General features: G+C 55.4%; 1 protein-coding gene across 13 annotated transcripts in view; it reads left to right on the top strand.

The window, feature by feature from the left end:
* NFATC1 (nuclear factor of activated T cells 1) overlaps nucleotides 1-19,723 on the top strand; it is a 130,305-nt gene extending 110,582 nt beyond the window's left edge. For all 13 annotated transcript variants that reach the window (XM_077974869.1, XM_077974864.1, XM_028838228.2 and 10 more), the window contains one exon: nucleotides 17,951-19,723. In XM_077974869.1, the coding sequence (XP_077830995.1) occupies nucleotides 17,951-18,000 (50 nt within the window). In that variant the 3' untranslated portion in view covers nucleotides 18,001-19,723. The remainder of the gene's footprint in view (nucleotides 1-17,950) is intronic.
* The last annotated feature ends 794 nt before the right edge of the window (nucleotides 19,724-20,517 follow it).

Below are 20,517 nucleotides of genomic sequence, written 5' to 3'. Positions count from 1 at the left end.
TTTGATTATGTCAGTGATCTCCATTAGATCTGGACCTGCTAAAGTTGCAGAAGGTTCTGGAAGGTGCCAGCACAGTCTGAGCTGAGCACCCGACACCTGAGCAGGAGGCTCTGACACCTGTCAGCTCACAGACCAGGGAGGGAATGCGAAGCCGGGGAGCTCTGAGCTCCGATCCCCGCTTCTGCTCCTCCTGGGGCACCCCTCGCACTTTGTCTGGGCTGACCTCATCTCGGTGTTTCAGAAATGGGCCAAGACTTACTGGAAGGTGTCCTCAGCGCCAGGTGCCACACTGAGCTCACAGGCTGCTTCCGTTTAAAGTTAACCACTCATGGTGCAGCCTCACTGATCTTCAGTCCTTGTTTATTGTGAACAGGCATCTCTAAATAGTTTTTGTCTCCATGGTCAATCTTTTTTTTTCTGAAGACATATTTCAAGGCTTCTTCAAAAACCAAATTTAGGGCCGGGCGCGGTGGCTCAAGCCTGTAATCCCAGCACTTTGGGAGGCCGAGACGGGCGGATCACGAGGTCAGGAGATCGAGTCGAGACCATCCTGGCTAACACGGTGAAACCCCGTCTCTACTAAAATACAAAAAAAAAAATTAGCTGGGTGAGGTGGCGGCGCCTGTACTCCCAGCTACTCGGGAGGCTGAGGCAGGAGAATGGCATGAACCCGGGGGGCGGGGCTTGCAGTGAGCTGAGATCCGGCCACTGCACTCCAGCCTGGGCGACAGAGCCAGACTCCGTCTCAAAAAAAAAAAAAAAAAACCAAATTTAGGAAAACGGAAGAAATTAGTGCTTAGTTTTCCAGAGAACTCATGGCCCCCTCAAGGAAGAAATCCAGCCAACAGGACAGCGAGCAGGTTCCCCGGCCATCACTTCAGGGTCGCCTGATGGGAACCGTAGCCGTGGGATGGGAACCGTGGCCGTGGGATGGGAACCGTGGCCATGGGTTGGGAACCGTGGCCGTGGGATGGGAACCGTGGCTGTGGGATGGGAACCGTGGCCGTGGGATGGGAACCGTGGTCGTGGGATGGGAACCGTAGCCGTGGTGAGGCTCACTGGGTCGTGCCCCCACCTGGAAACTCAGGAATGGGACGGATTCCACTTTCTTTTTTTATTTTATTTTATTTTATTTTTTTGAGACGGAGTCTCATTCTGTGGCCCAGGCTGGAGTGCAGTGGCTGGATCTCAGCTCACTGCAAACTCCACCTCTCGGGTTCACGCCATTCTCCTGCCTCGGCCTCCCGAGTAGCTGGGACTACAGGCGTCCACCACCACGCCCGGCTAGTTTTTTGTTTTTTGGGGGTTTTTTTGTATTTTTTTAGTAGAGACGGGGTTTCACCGTGTTAGCCAGGATGGTCTCGATCTCCTGACCTCGTGATCTGCCCATCTCAGCCTCCCAAAGTGCCGGGATTACAGGCTTGAGCCACCATGCCCGGCCCCACTTTCAAAAGATGACATAGAATGAATATTTAGGAATTACTTTAGGGCTAAAAAACCACATACAGGAATCAGATCCCTGAGCCCTCAGAAAATCAGTAGGGAGAGGAAGAACAGTAATTCATGTTTAAATCACAATTCCAGGTGAAATGAATGCGGCCCTACCTGTCGGCACCTGCACGGTTGCCACAGGAATGGTGGAGGGCTCTTGCGTTTGGATTTGAGGGGCTTAGAGGCCATCTCTGAAGAACTTTTCGGAGGAACAGGCATGGGCCTGAGTCTCTCTTGTTTCAGCCGGTGTTTTCCGTTCATGTGGGAAACGCAGTGTCATGAGGTTGGAAACTCTGAGGACGAGATGCCTTCCCAGTTGCCAGGCTCAGTTTCTAAGTCTGCTGGGTTTGGGAGCAGTTGGTTGATAGAATTTCTTCTGGAAGACAGGGTGTGGGGGCACCCAGGCCCTTCCTGCAGGAGCGCCCCTGCCCTGTGTGGCCCTGGGCACAGACCCCGGCTTCCTCCGCGGAGGCTCCTGCGCCCGTCTTGCCGCCCCGCCGCATGGAAGTGCCCTGTTTCTGGCCAGGCTGGGAGTGGTCGCTGGCGAGGCCTGGCGTGGGCCCGCGGCGTCGGTCAGGGTGCTCTGGGCCAGCCCCGCTGATTCGATTTAGAGCTAACGAGAGCTCACCAACGGCAATTACAGGCACCTAATGTCCTTCCTGCCGCGCCGCTCCATGGCACCCGCTCGCTCTGATGAATAGCTCATTAGACACAGTGCTGGAGTAGCCTCCACAAGATTAATAATTGGATAATCAATACAGAAATTCAATCTTGGAGTGTGTTTTTTCACTCCGGGGTCAATATGTTGTAAAGATTACAGGGCCCGACTCTGCCTTCCTCCCCCTCCTTGTCTCCCCTCTGGGCGTGTGGCCAGCACCTCGCCCCACGGCGGCTCACTGTGTGTTGTCTCCGCACCTCCGTGACTTTTCTGTTCTTTGCAGAGCAAACAGCAGGTTCTGCCGGGGGTCAGTGCTGCTAACACAGACAGCGGTGACTACGCAGTGGTTTCCGTTAAGCCAGGGGAGGGCGGCACAGGTAACAGCTGTGAGGGCACCAGGGCCATGGCACAGTGGAGGCCCTGGGGAGAAGCCTCGCCGTGCCCAGATGTACAGAGCGTCCGGGGCGGCCCTGGGGAGAAGCCTCGCCGTGCCCAGATGTACGTAGCCTGGGCCGTGGAGGGGTAGAGGGCCAGCTCAAGAGGTACTGTGCCTCCTGCCGGGACACATCTGTGCCCTGAGCTCCTGAGGCGGGCAGGGCCTGGATTTGCCTCCCGGAGGTGCTCGCCTGGCTGCAGCACGGGGAGCTGCCTGTGTTTGAGGCTCCCCGTTTGAGGCTGTCAGTGGGGGGCCGGCCGGTGAGGCACTGAGGTGGCCCGAGGAGAGCTTTCGAAGCTCAGGAGGTGCAGTAGAGCTGGGAGAGGCAGATGGACTTGCTGCGGGTCCAGGACCCACCTAGGGAGTTGGCAGGATTCGGGGCTTCTGAGGGAGGCCAGGAGCAGAGGCCCCCCGGGGCAGAGGACGGCACGGACCTGGGGAGAGCAGGACGCTGGGTGCTGGCTCAGGAGCCCAGTGGATGGGACGCAGCGGAGATGTCCGCAGCCGTCCCAGGATGCACAGGTGGTGGGAGCAGCCAGGCACGGGAGCCTGTCCGGCAATGGCGCCTTGTCTCCGGCCAAGCGACCCCTGGCATGGCTGAGAGGGAGGCCCGGGAGGAGCAGGCCTCAGGGAGGGTGGCTTGAGGAGGCAGCAGCCTGGCCCCAGGACACTGGCGGGTGTTTAGACTTTGTCGAAATTGCGCTACAGGCGCTGCCCTGGGAGGCAAAGAAACGGAAAAGGGTCTGACCACAGCAAAATCCGGGCGCCACGCGGCACCGGGACCTCCGCCCCCACGCGGCACCGGGACCTCCGCCCCCACGCGGAGTTTACACTGAGGCTTGGGGGTTTTATGAGAACAACAGCCACTCCGCCACACCCACACACCCCGAGCTTTTGCTTTGCTGTGAATTTTTCTAGACAGCCTCCCAAGGAGGAGAAGTGAGCCTGGCTAGGAATTGGAGCCAGAGCAGCGTCTGTGGCTCCATGAGGTCAGAGCCTTGGCCGTTGTGTGGCTGTGGACTCACAGGTGTGGCAGGAGGAGACGCCTGCAGTCGGTGGGCCCCGTGTGCCTCCCGTTGGCTGAGCTGCGGTCTGTCCACCTGGACGCACCGTCGGTGTCTGCTGCTCTGGGCTGCGGCTGCCATTTGAACAATGGGAGCTGCACACAGGAGCCACGTCTCATCCCATTCGAGCTCTCAGCCTCTCTGTATGTCAGGGAGGTCCTGAGGGCACCTTCTCCGTGTGCTGTGGGGAGGCGCCCTGACGGCCACTGAGTCCACTGAAAGAAACAGCCTTCCTGTGTGAACGTGGGGTGCTGCCTGCAGGGGTGTCCTGACCATGGGTCCACACCCCCCCCACGCCAAATCGCCTTCCATACCCACCTGGCTCATGTGCCTGTAAGATGGGAGAGGGCCTGGCGGGAATTCTGCGTGAGACAGGGAGTTGTATCTGCCATGTTTTTAAAGAGCACTTTAAAAACAGTATTACTTCCAAACCCTTGCAATAAAAAAGGAGCACTGCCAGTATTTTAATTCCTCTCGATACCCAGAACCACCGCCAGGCTGTGTCAGCTCCCGCCAGCATAGAGCAGAGGATGCCAGGGGGTGGACTCGGGGTTCAGGGCACTGAGACCGCTGCAGAGATGCCGTTCCCGGCCCCTACCTGTAGGGTCTGCAGGGAGATGACCTGCTCCCTTTTCTGCTCTTCCACCTGCCTCCCACCCACCTTCCCAGATACCCGCATCATCCACCAGGGCTTCTGAGGACTCTGGGCTTTTCTCAAACCTCAAAGAAAATGTCACTTTAAAAACTGGTACAGAAGCACCTCTTAAAGATTCAAATGATAATTCGAAAACATTGTGGTGGTGAGGGGCACGTGCTATCCTGCCGGCGGGGGCGTGGACGTTGTCTTTCATGGGCTTGAGAAGTACTGTTCAAGGCAAGTGTCCCTGAGGCATGGGGGCCATTTCCCCTGGGGCTTCTGGTCTCCTCCCTCTGACCCAGGGCTCCCCAGACGTTACTGGGGCTGCATCCGCTGGGGGTGTGTGGCCTGTGCACTGCAGAGCTACAGATGACACCCACGGTGGTCTGTGGACACTCGCCATAAGGGGAGGTACGTGGTGTGGTGAAGCCTGAGGGTACGCTGGCTGTGCCATGTGCGTGTCCAGGTCCGGGACGGGCCACTGTGGAGCCCACGGGTCCTTCGTCTCACTGTGTGCTGAGCCTCTGTCCCTTCTCGGGGACGTGTCCCCACCTGAGCCGGCCGCTCACTGTGTTTCAGGCTCCTTCTGTGAAAGCCGTGTTGGTCTCCACGGTGAACGTGGACGTGCATGGGGCCCAGTGAGGAGTGGCAGGTTCCTCCAGGCGCTGCCCAGGTTCAGCTGTGAGCTGCTCCAGGTGTGGCCGCAGGGATTGGCGTTCCCATCTAGTTGTCGTTGCTGAGATGTTTAAAAATCAAACCCTCGGCCAACACAGTGGCTCACACCTGTGATCCAAGCACTTTGGGAGGCCAGGGCGGGAGGATTGGTGAGCCAGGAGTTGGAGGCCAACCTGGGCAACATAGCAAGACCCCATCTCTACAAAAATTTTAGAAATTAGTCCGGTGTAGTGGGTCACACTTGTACACACCTGTGGTCCCAGCTGCTTGAGAGACTGAGGTGGGAGGATCACATGAGCCCAGGAGTTCCAGACCAGCTTGGGCAACATGGTGAAATCCCATCTCGACAAAAAATGCAAAAATTAGCCTGGTGTGTTGGTGCTCAGAAGCCGCTCAGGAGGCAGAGGAGGGAGGACCGTAGGAACCTGGGAGATCACGGCTCCAGTGAGCTGTGATGGAACAGCTGCACCTCCGGCCAGTGACAGAATAAAAAAGCCCGGACCTGGCTCCCCGCCCCCACACCCCGACATGCCTCCGACGCATGTTCTTTTTCAAATGGCCGTTTTCTTACATGGCCACAGTGCAACTTTCACACCTAACAAAATGGCTAATTCTCTGGTAACAGGAAGATTTAGTTGAAAGACACATTTTAGGAAGGCAGGTCGGGGCTGGGCACAGTGGCTCATGCCTGTAATCCTAGCACTTTGGGAGGCTGAGGCCAGAGGATCACTTGAGCCCAGGAGTTGGAGACCAGCTGGGGCAACATAGCAAGACCCTGTCTCTATAAAATTTAAAAACTAGCCAGACGTGGTGGCATGCGCCTGTGGTCCTAGCTACTTGAGAGGCTGAGGAGGGAGGATTGCTTGAACCTGGGAGGTCAAGGCTGCAGTGAGCTGAGATCATTCCACTGCACTCCAGCCTGGGCGACAGACAAAGCAAGACCCTGATTCTAAAAATAAATAAGAAGGCAGGCCAGGCACAGTGGCTCACGCCTGTAATCCCAGCACTTTGGGAGGCCGAGGGGGGTCTATCACGAGGTCAGGAGTTCGAGACCAGTGTGGCCAACATGGCGAAACCCCATCTCTACCAAAATACAAAAATTAGCTGGGTGTGGTGGCAGGTTCCTGTGATCCCAGCTACTCAGGAGGCTGAGGCAGGAAAATCGCTTGAACCTGGGAGATTGCAGTGACCTGAGATCACGCCACTGCACTCCAGCCTGGGTGACACAGCAAGACTCCGTCTCAAAAAAAAAAAGGAAAAAAGGAAGGCAAGTTTCCCATCCCACAGGAGTGGTGGTCTCCAGCCGCCTCCTTTGGGAGTCCCTGGCCAACAGGATACCTGTGGTGGTGGTGGGCGGGCGGTGGTGGTGGATGGGGGCTCAGGTGGGGCAAGGCTCACACCCCTGCAGCCTGGCTGGGCACCAGGGGCGTGTTGGCTTCTGAGTTGCCGATGGAGCTTTTGACATCCTGCTGCTACACACTTCACATGGTGACATTTTATCTTGACCCTCTCCGCCACCCTACAGAGAAGGAGGCTGCCTAGTCAGTGCCGGTTCACACCAAGTGCCCGTCTCCCCCGGAACAGGCAGGAGGAAGAATTGTGTGTTTCTGTAGCGGAGGGACAGGAGGAAGCAGAACCTCACCAGGCCCAACCCGTCACTCTCCTCGGGGTCCATTCGTTTTATCTTCTTTATTTTATTTTTTTATTTTTTTATTTTTTGAGACGGAGTCTCGCTCTGCCGCCCAGGCTGGAGTGCAATGGCTGGATCTCAGCTCACTGGAAGCTCCGCCTCCCAGGTTCACGCCATTCTCCTGCCTCAGCCTCCCGAGTAGCTGGGACCACAGGCGCCGCGACCTCCCCCGGCTAATTTTTTGTATTTTTAGTAGAGACGGGGTTTCACCGTGTTAGCCAGGATGGTCTCGATCTCCTGACCTCGTGATCCGCCCGTCTCGGCCTCCCAAAGTGCTGGGATTACAGGCTTGAGCCACCGCGCCCGGCCTTATCTTCTTTAAAAGGAGCTTTAACACTTTTATTTTTTCAATTCTGTTAATTCTGTTTGGGAATTTTCATAATTCGGGGACATGTATTTCCTAGAACAAAGAAACCCTGGAAACTGCGGGTGGTGGTTTAATGATCCCAGTGAGTGACTGGAATGGCAGTTTGGCACAGATAAGACGGTGGACCAGATCCATGGAAACAGACGCCCGCGTGCTGTCACAGCGGGGGGCGGAAGGACAGCCTGTCGGAATCTCCCGGGCACGTGGTCCTGTACCTGAACCCGGAGTTTCCACGCGGCGTTTGCATTCGTGCAACATTCAGGCTAAATAAGGAAGCAGGCAGTTAAGGTAGGAAAATTATTCTGTCTTAGTGGCTGGCGTCCTGAGTGGTGGTCCCGCTCCCCAGCGCCAGCTGCGTCCAGATGAGGGTCCTGTTTTATGAAAACCGTGACTTGTCACACCATCCCTCTGTTGTCCCGTCCTCGCCTTCCAAAAATAGCAGGCCCTGTGGCCGTGGCTTATTGCGATGAAAAAGATAAAAATACGTGAAGGCTGAAATAGGTCCCGGACTTGAGAACGTACTTTTTAATGAAACCTGAGAAGCTGTTATTTTCCACTGCTTTACAAAGCATCTTTGAAAAATGCAGAATCGTAAAGAAGGATTCTAGAGACGCCGCGACCCTGCCTTTTGAGAACGTGGTGGTTCCTCGGCTGTGGGGTGGCAGAATCGCCCTTGTTCTGGCCCCGTTTCTCAGCCAAGCGTCAGGCGCCTGGCAGGGGCAGGCAGTTTAGGGTGGACCAAGGAGGCCATGGTGGTGGCTACACATAGGAGGTTATGGAAAATCCAGATATTTGCTTGTGAAGGAGGAAACATTTATGGTAGACTTTCTAAGAGTTTACTTCTCAAAAAATTAAAAAGCCCACATGAGAGGCAGCCTCTTCAGTTTCCTTGGTGCACACACCGAAGCCGGCTCTTTGCATCAGACACAATATACGTACAGTGGAACAAAAGCGTTTTCTTCTTCGCTTCCTATTTTCTGATCTCTAATTTGTGGCTTTAACCATATTTTTATGTACTTAGCTCATATCTACTGTAATACCTTAAACGAGAGCCATATAAGTCTAAATGTGTATGTCAGATGGAAAAATTGAAAGTTGTGTATTCAGCAATTCATTGAAACCATAAAAGAGTTGGCAAATACATCTATCATGCCCCTTGTAATGAACGTCACAGCCTTGAAAATCCATATGTTCATTAAGGTTTTCAACCACCACCAAGTGGCATTCTTACTCCAGGAATTATTAGATATTGTCAGAGCTGAGTACAGCAGACGTCATTGGGAGACATCTTAGAAGTTAGTTATTTAAGAAGAGGATTTGGCCTGAGATATTTGTTTCTATCTGTGTCCTACCCAAATTATTACCCTCTTAGGTTACAAGACTAACTTTAGCGAAAGGTGTATTTTCTGGGAAGGTTAGCAAATACTTTTTATAATTATCTCTTAGTTATAGGAATCGAGGAGAATGTCTTTCCTGTTTTGTTTTGCTCTTTTTAAAAAGTTATTTTTGATGACTTGTCCTCTATGAAAAATATGCACTTTTCTGTCCCTCAGAGGAAAGTGGAATAAGCTGGGGACAATTGCGTTCCTGCTGCAGGTTTAATTACGCCATGTCCAGTGGGACGGTGGGCCTTAGAAGGGAGCCTGCTGAACAGAAAGTGAGGCGGACGGGGACACTGCCACAGGAAGAGGCGATGGGAACATGCCCCCAGAGGGCGTGGGTGGCATCATGACAACCTTTTTTGTTTCCTGTATTGCTTTAGTGTAAAGGAAAATGACAGCTCTAAAGAAGGAGCAGTCCTGCAGGACGTTCTGATGTCTGAGAATTCTGAGGCCTGTGTCCTTGCCAAACTGTCCAGTTTGCTAAGCGGTCATAGATAAATACTGTTAGACTTTACTATTCGTAGCACAATTGGTTTCTTGATTGGAACTGATATAACCATTGAAAAAGAGGGAAGATGCTTTTAAATGTGTTTTATGCAGTTAAGTTAGTTGGTACCTATATGAACAAATACGCTTTTTAAAACTTGACATAAAAATCTTTTATGCAAGTTATGGCCTTCATCTGTGCTACTTAAACTTTTTAAATGCAAGGATTAAACAATGTATTTGGGTTAGCATGGCTGAACCACATTGCTTATTCTTTAAACCCAAATCCAGTTCCTAAAAACAATTCTAGTGCTGCCTCTCCCGGCTCTTCATTGCCTGCAGCCTGAGGGCGTCGTCGTCTGTGCGGCACCCTGGTGCTCAGTGGGTCTCCAGCTGGCATGGTCACTACCGCTCCCAGATGGGCTCTGCCAGGGACAGGGACAGAGCAGACTGCATGGGCCCGGCGTGCAGGTGACCAGATAGAGGCAGCTCAGCTGTGTCCAAACAGCTTTTCCCATCACTTTCCCGGTCGACACTCATGGCAGCCGCTGCGTCCAGTGACAGGCACAGTCAATTCTTTGAGTCAGAAAGGGAAGGACAACACTAATGTTCGCATGAACCCCAGAAACGTGAAGGAGGGGCACACGCGCACAGTAGGACATCTGGAAGCTGAGCGTGGCAGTGTAAAGGGCGATGGAGCCCCCGGGCCCAGCCTGTGTTGCACTGCTTGCTTCTGTTCTCATGGGCGGTAACTGAGGGTTCACCAGGAAGTGCCTGGCACCCCCGTCGTGCTCGTGAAAGAGGCAGATCCAAGCACCCGAGGGGGTGTCCTTGACAAACATTTCGCCACATCATTCAGCCATATAGAAAACAGACCTGGAAAAATCTCAGATTCCCCAAGGAGCCACTGCTCACTGCCTGGGGTGTGGCACACAGCAAGGCTGCTCCTGCCCCTGCTGCTCACCGTGGCGTGAGGATGGGCTGACCTGACCACCCAATCCTGTCTTCAAAACAAGACTAAGGGTAGCAGCCAGCTCCAAGGAGAGCTGTGCTGGGTGCTCTGGGGGGTGTGAGGATCCCTGGCACCCAGTGTCCCTCAGCAGATGGCCGGTGATTCTGTAACAAGGCGGCCGGTGCCCACAGTGCAGGCAGGAGGCACCTTATCCCCGACTTGGGCTCCGATCCAGGAGGAAGTTGTTTCTCCGTGTGAGATGCGGAAGAGTCCACCCATCCACAGAGCAGAACGGGGTCTCAGTCAAACCTCTTCCCACAGATTAGCCCCCAGGACGTGCCCTGAGCCCTGCAGGACTGGGCAGAAGGCGAGGATGGGCCCTTCCAGGCCCCCTTTGGCTAAACCTTGTTCTACCAGAGCGTTCAGGTGCAAAGACCTCGCCTCAGGCCTCAGAGCCTCCAGCGGCTGGTGGTTGCTCCCAGATCTCCGAGCAGTGGTTTGAACAAGGCAGCAGGAAAGTGGGAGAATTTTAGTCTGAGAAGAGTCAGAAAATCCTTAGGAATTGCTGACTTCCAGGTTGTTTCATTACCATCTGAAAAACCCTCACAAGGCTCGGGCTCTCCTGGAAAACAGGAGATCAGGCTTTTTTTTTTTTTTTTTTTTTCCTTTTCCTAAGACGGTCTTGCTCTGTTACCCAGGCTGGAGTGCAGTGGTACAATCTCAACTCACTGCAGCCTCGACCTCCTGGGTTCAAGCCATCCTCCCACCTCAGCCTCCCAAGTAGCTGGGACCACAGGTGCACACCACCGTGTCTGGCTCATTTTTACATTTGTTTGTAGAGATGGGGTCTCACTACATTGCCCAGGCTGGTCTTGAACTTTTGGCCCTCAAGTGATCCTCCTGCCTTGGCCTCCCAAAGTGCTGGGATTACAGGTGTGAGCCACCATGCCCAGTCTTAGGTCAATTTTTAAAACAAACAACAGCAAGATTTTTTTTTACATTGTTTCTGCCATGTTTTAGGAATTGCTTTTCCTCCCAGGGCTTGTATGTTTAAAGTTTTACTCTCAGAACATGTAAGGGACGTGCTGCATTTCAGGATCCTGGGTCTCTGTGAAGGACTTTCCGTCTGTGAGTCTTTCCTCTTGCAGCTTAAAATGGGATTATTTTCACTTTATTCACAGGCCCTGTTAGTCACAGCCAAACACAGACACGTACGCTATCGCAAAGGAGCCGGAAGTAGGACAGTTGGTGATAAAAGTCCTGGATGGACGAGATAAATGGTGTTGGCAGAGCTCTGTTGTCCACACAGCAAGAAACCGGCTGCCCCCAGGAAGCGAGGATGGAGGGCACACACCAGGAAAGGGGGGCGTTTTGACAGTCGGCAGGGCTGCCTTGGAAGTCAGATTTCAAATGGAATCAAGACTGGTTGAGTGAGGGTCTGCAGTGAGGAACTTGTGGGAACCCATCAGGCGAGAGCCTTCTCAATGCTCCTCCGGGCCCCTCACGAGAGGGGATCCCGCACCGCGCGGCCGGGAGCTCCGGACGAAGTGTCAGAGCTGGAGAGTCAGCAGGCCTCGCGCGGTGTCGCTGCCTCTGTGTGTGCCTCCGAAGCGACTCGGTGCATCTCAGTGTTGATTTCAGAGCAGGGGAGATGCCGACGTGTCCTGGTGGCTCTCGGCATAGCGGAAGGCGAGCAGCAGCGCGACGTCCTCCTCCACTGGCCACCTGCCTCCCCCAACCCCACATAAAAAATGTTTAAGGCACATTTAAGCTAGTACCGGAGAAATGACTGAAAAATAAGTATAGCCAAGTAGCAGAAGACTGTGTGTGTGTGGGAGGGCGTCCACTGGTGTCTGTGTGTGTGTGTGTAAGGGGGGGCGTCTGCTGATGTGTGTGTCTGTTGGCGGGGGGACGTCCACTGATGTGTGTGTTGTGTGTGTGTAGGGGGACATCTGCTGATTTGTGTGTGGGGGGGGTGTCTGCTGATTTTTGTTGGGGGGGTACATCCACTGATGTCTATGTCTGTGTGTTTTGTGTGGGGGACGTCTGCTGATGTGCTTGTTTTGTGTGTGGGGGGTGCGTCTACAGATCTCTGTGGGGGGGCATCTGCCGGTGTGTTTTGTGGGCGGGGGGGCGTCTGCTGGTGTGTGTGTGTTTTGTTTGTGTTAAAAGGCGCACACCGCAGGAAAGGAAAGTGGTAGTAAACACTCCCACCCCCAGCCTTCCCTCACCTCAGACACACCAAGTTCCGGGCTCTGAGCACCCTGCAGGTGAAACAGGGAGGACCAGAGAGGGAAGGGACAGCGGGGCAGATATGGAGGAGAGAGGATGGGCATCTGGGGCCAGGAGCTGGCCGGGCAGGGTGGGAACCCTCCTGTCCCAGGGTCTGAGTCGCCCCCCCAGGCACCAGCCAGTAGGCCCATTCCAGCTTTCCACGACTTTCCTAGTAAGTACTGAAAGAACAAACGCACATCTAACACTGTGGCTTTGTCCAGTGGGGCCCCAGGCCACCATCTGAGAGGATCTGGGGGCAGGCGACTGTGCAGGGCCCAGCAGAGCCAGCGAGCTCAGACCCCAGTGAGGGTCAGCCCCGCCCTGTCAGCTCTGGGGTCCCAGGCGGCCATTCCCACTCTCTGAGCCTTCCGTGGTCCCATGGACAGAATGGGTGACTACAGTGCCTGCCTTTGCCCCTCCTGGGACTGTTGCCAGGAGCAGACAGGCAGGTGCCCGGAGGGCCAGGCAGGTGCCCCGAGGGCCAGGCAGGGCTGCGTAACTGCTGGGGAAAAGGGTGGTTTGTTCATTCCTTAAAATGTAAGATCCTTAATTGCTTTCAGAAACCAAGCATTCAGAAATGCAGAAAAATGTTGCTTCCAAGCCAGGCAGAGAGGGGGCAAAATATATCAAACAACGTTCAGGCCCTCACAGCTCCGTTCTGGCTCTCATCGTTCTCAGCGTAGAGAAACGAAACTCCTGCGTGAAACTTAAGAGGTGAACTTTGGGTAGCTCACTATAGGGTGAAGTTTAAATGTCAACTTTCTTTCAAAATGATGATCAAAAAGAAGAAACTGGTTATGTGAAGGTCGAATACTTGACTGAGAAAGGCATCTCGCCTACGGCTTGTTTACGCACAGCCAGTGAGAGCTTGTGTGGCCCCAGCAGGGGCACGGAGAAGATCCACAGGTGGGGCAGTGAGAGCCACGCCTGCCCGTGGACTTGGTAGTTTTTATATTTAAAAATATACTGATTTCCTCCTTCACTCCATTCCAGATGTGTGTGGAGAGGTGGGTGTGAGCGTGGGTGTGTGCATGTGGCCTCCAGGGAGGCACTCGGCCCGCAGCAAGGATTCAAAACGCCACACTCGAGTTTTAGGAAAAAACAATAGTTTCCACCTGAGGAGCATTTTAGAGAAAAATCTAATATAAGGGGAAAAAAACCTTCCTTATTAAATGAAATTGTGGTGTAACAGCTCACCACATCCTGTTGCGGGGACATCTGACGTTAAGCAAAGTGAGTTTCCTCTTTCAGGTTCTCCCACACGCCGTGAGGGTCACATGTTACCTGCAATTCAAAATGCGTCGTGAAGGGAAAAAACCCTGTGTGTCTGTGGAAAAGCTGAATAAGAAGATGGAAATTATCAGCCGAGAGCTGGTATGGGAAACCGTAGGTGTCATCAGCAACCATACCCAAGGAAGCCGCCCCCGGCGTAGCAAGGGCAGAGCTGGGCAGCTGTGGCTGACCTCATGGGTCAGAAGTGCTCGTGGCGGGAAGGCGTGGGGGGGTCCCGTACTGTCTTTCAGCCCAGCGCCAGCGAGCCATGTGGCCTCAGACCGACCCCCGGGATGGGCCCGTTGTCCACCTGTGAAAGGGGAAGCTGTGGCTTTCCTCAGGGTTGCAGCACAGGCCGCGTCTGCGGGGTGAGTGCAGCTCCACGCAGGGCTCTTCTCCACGGTGTGGACGGTTGGGCAGCGCGGCCTCCTCTGCAGTTCGGTTGCTGTGCCGTCCTCTGCTGAGTGGCACTGGCCTCTGCGGTTCGGTTGCTGTGCCGTCCTCTGCTGAGTGGCACTGGCCTCTGCGGTTCGGTTGCTGTGCCGTCCTCTGCTGAGTGGCACTGGCCTCTGCGGTTCGGTTGCTGTGCCGTCCTCTGCTGAGTGGCATCGGGGTCGTCTCTCCCACTCTCTGTCAGCTGCTGCTGTGGGGCATCGGGAAGGCACTGGAGGGTGCCTGGGCTGTGTCCGGTCCCAGCCGTGTGTCCCTGCAGTGTCTGAGACCTTGTGGAACACACTTGACCCGGCGCTGGGACAGGGTCGGCTGACACGCACCGCCAGCCCACAGGAGTGGGGTGCAGGCTGCTGGCTCCTTAGGCCCCGACAGCTCTCACGAGGCCGGCCCTCCTCCCCTCCCCTCCCCAGGGCTCAGCAGCCGCAGACAGAGGCAGAGAGAGCAAAGGAGGCTGTGGTGGTCCCCGGCGGGAACCTGGGTGGCTAGGGGACACACCGAGGAACTTTCCCGCCCCCCACCAGGCTCTCCCACCAAGGCTCAGGTGCCCGTGGGCAGCAAGGGGAAGCCCCACTGCCGCGCCGCTTCCCCTTTCGCCCCTCAGCAGACGTGCCCCTCCTGTGCCCGTGGAGAGCAAGACGGCTCTCGGCTGCCATGCAGGCGGCCTGTCCCACAAACACGATGGAGACCTGAGATGCCGTGTCCACGTTGTCACCGTCACTATCACCCATCATGTCCCCTCACTATTGCCCTCAGGCCTCCCCACGTTCCATCATTACTACCCCTCAGGCCTCTCCACATCCCACCATTATTACCCCTCAATCCTCCCCACGTCCCACCATTATTACCCCTCAGGCCTCCCCACGTCCCACCATTACTACCCCTCAGGCCTCCCCACGTCCCACCATTACTACCACTCAGGCCTCCCACGTCCCACCATTACTACCCTTCAGGCCTCCCCACGTCCCACCATTACTACCCCTCAGGCCTCCCCACGTCCCACCATTACTACCCCTCAGGCCTCCCCACGTCCCACCATTACTACCCTTCAGGCCTCCCCACGTCCCACCATTATTACCCCTCAGGCCTCCCCACGTCCCACCATTACTACCCCTCAGGCCTCTCCACGTCCCACCATTAGTACCCCTCAGGCCTCCCCACGTCCCACCATTATTACCCCTCAGGCCTCCCCACGTCCCACCATTATTACCCCTCAGGCCTCCCCACGTCCCACCATTATTACCCCTCAGGCCTCCCCACGTCCCACCATTATTACCCCTCAGGCCTCCCCACGTCCCACCATTATTACTCCTCAGGCTTCCTCATGTCCCACGATTATTATCCCTCAGTCCTCCCCACGTCCCACCATTATTACTCATCAGTCCTCCCCACGTCCCACCATCATTACCTGAGTCCTCCCCACATCTCAGCATTATTACCCATCAGGTGTCTCCACGTCCCATCTTTATTACCCCTCAGGCCTCCCCACGTCCCACCATTACTACCCCTCAGGGCTCCCCACATCCCATCATGACTACCCCTCAGTCCTCCCCACATCCCACCATTATTACCCTTGAGTCCTCCCCAAATCCCACCATTATGACCCCTCAGGCCTCCCCACGTCCCATCATGACTACCCCTCAGACCTCCCTTCTGTCCCTTTCATCATTGCCTCTCAGGCCTCCCTCCTGTCCCTGTCACTGTTACCCTTCATGACCCACCCCTGGCTTCATTAGTTCCTTGTCGTGTCCCCGTCTTTCCCGTTTGTATCATTTAGGCCTCTTTCGACCCCACAATCACTATTCTGACTGGAGTCCTTTCTTCTGGAGCTCCGCGGGCCGGGGCTGGGTGAGGGCCTGAGCCCGGCCCTCTTCATGCACTGAGCAGCCGCCCTCCCACAGGTGGGGCCTGTTCTGAGCTCCCAGAATCCCCGCCGTGTCTCCCTCCTGAGCAGGCGGCTCCTCCTGCCTCCTTGCAGATGTCTTTTGTTGCAAGGCTGAACCAGTGCAATGGGAAGAGAGTTAACTGGTCTCAAATTCTGGGGCATCCCCGTCTCGTGCCACAGGTGCCGAGCACAGCAGGGCGTGGGGCTCCTGGGGGACGCTGCGCTCAGCAGCATGGTGGGCACGAGGACGCTGAGGAACCAGCAGCCCAGGGCGTTTGGGTGGGGCCATTCGACCTCTTACGGAGCAGAGCCCTCTTCCTCTCCGCATTGTGCCGAGGCCCTGTGGCCCGCCCGAGTGTCACGGAAAGTGCCTGTGGCGTAGGAGCTGCCGCGGGCACTCCGGACAAGTCGGGTCCTGCATGCCCGTCCAGGAGCACCTGGGCCCTGCTGGGGAATCCTCATTAGTGTTTGTGAAGAGTCACACGGAGGGCGGGAGCCCGGGCTCCTTCTGGTGCCTTCCACACCGGGGGCGGAGCCCTCTGCAGAGAACCTGGCTCTGTGTCCTGTAGCTGAGCGCCAGGTCCCGTCCTGGGCAGGGGCCAGGTTCAGTGGGGCCTCTGAGCAGGGCTGGCGGGGAGCCCACGTGTGCCTGTGTCTTTATGGAGGCTGAGCTCCCACACAGGACGGAGTCGGGACCCTCTGTGGGCACCGCGTCAGGAGGTGCTGCAGGTGGGGCTGGGCGTGTGGGGCACCTTCACTTGCCCGGTCTCTGGCCCCACAGAGCCTTGGGCGAGCCGGCCTCGGGTGTGTGTTTGCAGCCAGGATTCCTCCTGGAGCTCAGTGCCAGTGCGTCCCTGTTATCAGTTTCCATGACACAGTTCCTGGTTCTCCATCTGTGTTTTGTTATTGTTATTCTTAAAAATAGTCAGGGGGGTTGTTGAAAGGGAATTTAGGGAAGTGAGTGGGGTGATGAAATGCACACCCACTAATTGCTCCAGGAAAAGCCGCCCTGAGACAGGCCGGGGCCTTTGCAGAAACACATGGGGCTTATCTGGGCTCTGGGTGCTCCAGCCCAGGGCAGAGGGAAGCCCGGGCAGTTCCGTGACGTCAGCGCACGCCCTGCCAGAACCTGGGAGGGAGATGGGACGTGGTGACAGTGCTGGGGGCACATTCCCTATCTCAGCGCCCATCAGGGCAGCCGCGGCAGGAGGTGGGTGGAGCAGGGATGCCGGCAGCTCACAAAGGCCCTCGCAGTGCCGCTTGTTTCCTCTGCATCTGCCAGAAGTCACAGGTGACGGAGACATCACCGGTGTGTGGGGGACTCAGGGACACCGACGTCCAGGTGACGGAGACATCACCGGTGTGGGGGGGACTCAGGGACACCGCCGTCCAGGTGACGGGGACATCACCGGTGTGTGGGGGACTCAGGGGCACCGCCGTCCAGGTGACGGGGACATCACCGGTGTGTGGGGGACTCAGGGGCACCGCCGTCCAGGTGACGGGGACATCACCGGTGTGTGGGGGACTCAGGGGCACCGCCGTCCAGGTGACGGGGACATCACCGGTGTGTGGGGGACTCAGGGGCACCGCCGTCCAGGTGACGGGGACATCACCGGTGTGTGGGGGACTCAGGGGCACCGCCGTCCAGGTGACATCACCGGTGTGTGGGGGACTCAGGGACACCGCCGTCCAGGTGACGGGAATATCACCGGTGTGGGGGGGACTCAGGGACACCGCCGTCCAGGTGACGGGGACATCACCGGTGTGTGGGGGACTCAGGGGCACCGCCGTCCAAAGGGAAATAAAAATCAGGAAGAGCCTGAGAGGGAGGCTCAGGCAACGCTGGTGCTGCCCCCACGGAGGTGCTGCTGTGGACCCGCGGGTCGCTGGGTCTGTGGAGAGACATCCGTGGCAGCTTCGCGGCCAGCACCTGGCACCGGCACTTTGGCCGTCTGAGACGTGCTGGCACCGTGCTACGGACAAGGGTGGGTTTCTGCCGGCAGAAACCCGGCGACCCCAGCTCTCTGCCGAGGCAGCCAGGCGCTGGTTCCCGACGCTCATGGACCAGGGTGGGACCAAGGAGGAAATGCAGGTTCCTGGGGGGGACGCCTTGTCACAGGCGTGAGCGTCACTGACGAGAAGCAGGGCTGGGGGCATTTCTTTGATGTTTATAGATACTTGCTGGAGAGGCGTGTTTGACTAACACTTTCTCAATTTTTCTTTTCTTGCAGTAAATGAAATAATACGAAATGACCTCTCCGGCACGAGCACCCACTCCTAGTTGCCACATTGGAGCACTCGGTTCAGCGGGGCTGTGCTGACTTCAGCAGACAGACTTTTGAGTAAATAAACTGAACACACAGCTGGTACCACTCGGAACCTCCAGTTGGCTGAATGCTAGGAGCTGAACATTAATACGTGCAACGACGTGGCTCTCCACCAAGCAGGAAAGCCCGGAAGAAGGGAGGCCACTGTGTCTCCTGGAGGAGAAGTCATCTCACGACAACAGAAGGGAGGTGGCTGGGCTGAGACAGGAGACCCACCGTGCAGGGGCCTTTCATGGGAACGGCCCACATGCAGTCTGACCCCAAGCCCAGCCCTTCTCGCAGCCCTGGGGTTCAATACTGGAAGTGCCTTATTTAACTCGACAGGGCATCGTAGAACTGAGCATTGGATTTGCTACTGTAGGAGTATTTGTAGGAGCAGAAACCGTAAACACATTTCATTGTGAGGTTTTACCCTTTGTATGAACGAAGAGAACACTGGCAGGCTGCGGGAGGACCCTCATACGAGCCTCCTACGTTTGGAACGTTTTCTGGGCTGTCATGTACAACCTTGCTGCCTCACCCAGTGTGTTCTAGAATCTTCCAGTCTGTCATCTCAGCTCTTCTGTAACACGCTTCCCTCGTCTGTGCAGTCGAAACCGTAGGCCTGTTCATAGTCGCATGCTAGCATCTTTGTTTTTAATCTGGCTTCGAACATGGCACAAGTAAGTTGAATAGCACATCAATAGGTTACTGGACAAAAGCAGAAGAACCTGCTACAGGATAGACTGCATTTGCATGTGTGTACATATCTAGGCATCTATTTATGGATAAATAATAAAAGAGCCGACGCGTCCTCGCCCAGGAGGGCTTCCCTGTCAGCAATAACCGGCATCCGTTTTGGAACCTGCGTCTGGGGCTCCAGGCGCTGCTCTTGCTGGCGTCCATCGCCGCCTCGGACGACTGTGCATTTTCTCGTCGCGTGCAGTTCGAGGAGGACCCCAGAAAGCCAGGAGCTGTGATTCACAGTAGCTGTAGGTTACCAGACGGCAGCATTAGAAAGGGATTGTAAATAACATGCAACATGAGTGTAACATATTTGTTCAGTTATAAGATGATTGTTTCACAGAAGCCTTACCACTCTCTGCTTCATCTAAGAAAACCAATACCAAAAACGACGCTTTAATGAACGCTCAGCCCCGCGTAGTGTTTTCAGATGAGTTACGGTTAACAGATTGGTTCATGTAGGCTTTGCTGTGGCACTTTGTACAATTAACTGCTTATTACGTATGATTACTCGCAGTGATCTATTGTTCCATATAACCCAAAAGCATGGTTTATTCATTAAAACACGGTTGACCTGAACTCGTGCCTTAGGAATTAATGCCCCCTCATGGAACCTGCTTGAACTGCACCTGTGGGTGGAGGCTCCGGCTGTGAACGCCACTGATGGAGAAAGGGCTCCTGCAGGAGGAACGGCCTGTAACGTGCACTCCGCACGATGGCGTCTCTTGTGTCTCCCTCACAGAAAGAAACAACCTGAAGGCCGTCCCGTCAGTCTGCACACAACCGTGAAGACGTGTGGCCGCGTCCTGCCTGCAGCTGGGTACCCTGCACCCGGCATCCTGGGAGTCACATGCAGCCTTTCTCAGGGGACTGCCATCGAAAAGGAAACGTTTGATGTCTGTGTCAGCTGTAGTTAGGAAATAGATCCAATAAAGCCGTATTTTTTTTGCTGGACAGGCATCTGCGAGTGGTTCATGACATGCATGGAAGATTCCGCTTTGTTCTTGGAGTATGTTTGCAGTTGAGTGTAATTGGATCGTCTGTGAGACGAGCCTCGTGTTGGGACGGCTGTGTAGACGCAGCCGTTCGCAGTTGGAAGGGCATCTTGCCAGTAGAGCTCGTCCCTTTCTTCTGTGTTGAGGTGAAAACCTGCTGTAGAAATTTGCGAGACGCCGGATAGTTCCCAGGCCCTGTAACTGAAGCGGCTCAGAAATGTTCATCCGGGTGAGGTGGAGAAGGAACGCCTGCTAGTGCCAAATGTTTTTGCTGAGAGGAATATCCTGGGTGAGGCTTTGGCCACACACACAGTCACATGCCATTTGACGGTCCTCTGGCGAGGAAGCGTGTGTGTGGAAAGCCGCAGGTTCTCGCCGTCTCTCCCTGCTTCTTGAAGCTGCTCTTCCCCTGTTCCCCACCCAAGCTCCCTACTTCATGTTTGGGTGGGAAAATATTACCTGGCCATGAGTTAAAATATGAAACTTGGAACTTTTACAGCAATTACTGTTCTCATGTTTCAGAAACATTTTTCATTTAGGACTTTACAAAATGCAAGAATACCGATTTCTTTTGCTCAGAGGTGTTCAGATTGAGTTAAAGAACTAGAGAAGTCATCACCACCTAAACAATTAGTAAGCATCTATCCCCCGGTCTTCTGCGCTTGACAATATTTGAAGTGAGCCTGAGAACACTGTCAAAGAGCCCACGTGCGGTGGTGTGAGGAGAGCGCAGGAGGCCAGCGTTCCGAGGGA

The sequence above is a fragment of the Macaca mulatta genome, chromosome 18, assembly GCF_049350105.2.
Source record: "Macaca mulatta isolate MMU2019108-1 chromosome 18, T2T-MMU8v2.0, whole genome shotgun sequence".
Taxonomy (NCBI): domain Eukaryota; kingdom Metazoa; phylum Chordata; class Mammalia; order Primates; family Cercopithecidae; genus Macaca; species Macaca mulatta.
Note: the sequence above shows the minus strand (reverse complement) of the source record. Positions and strands in the feature narration are given on the sequence as shown.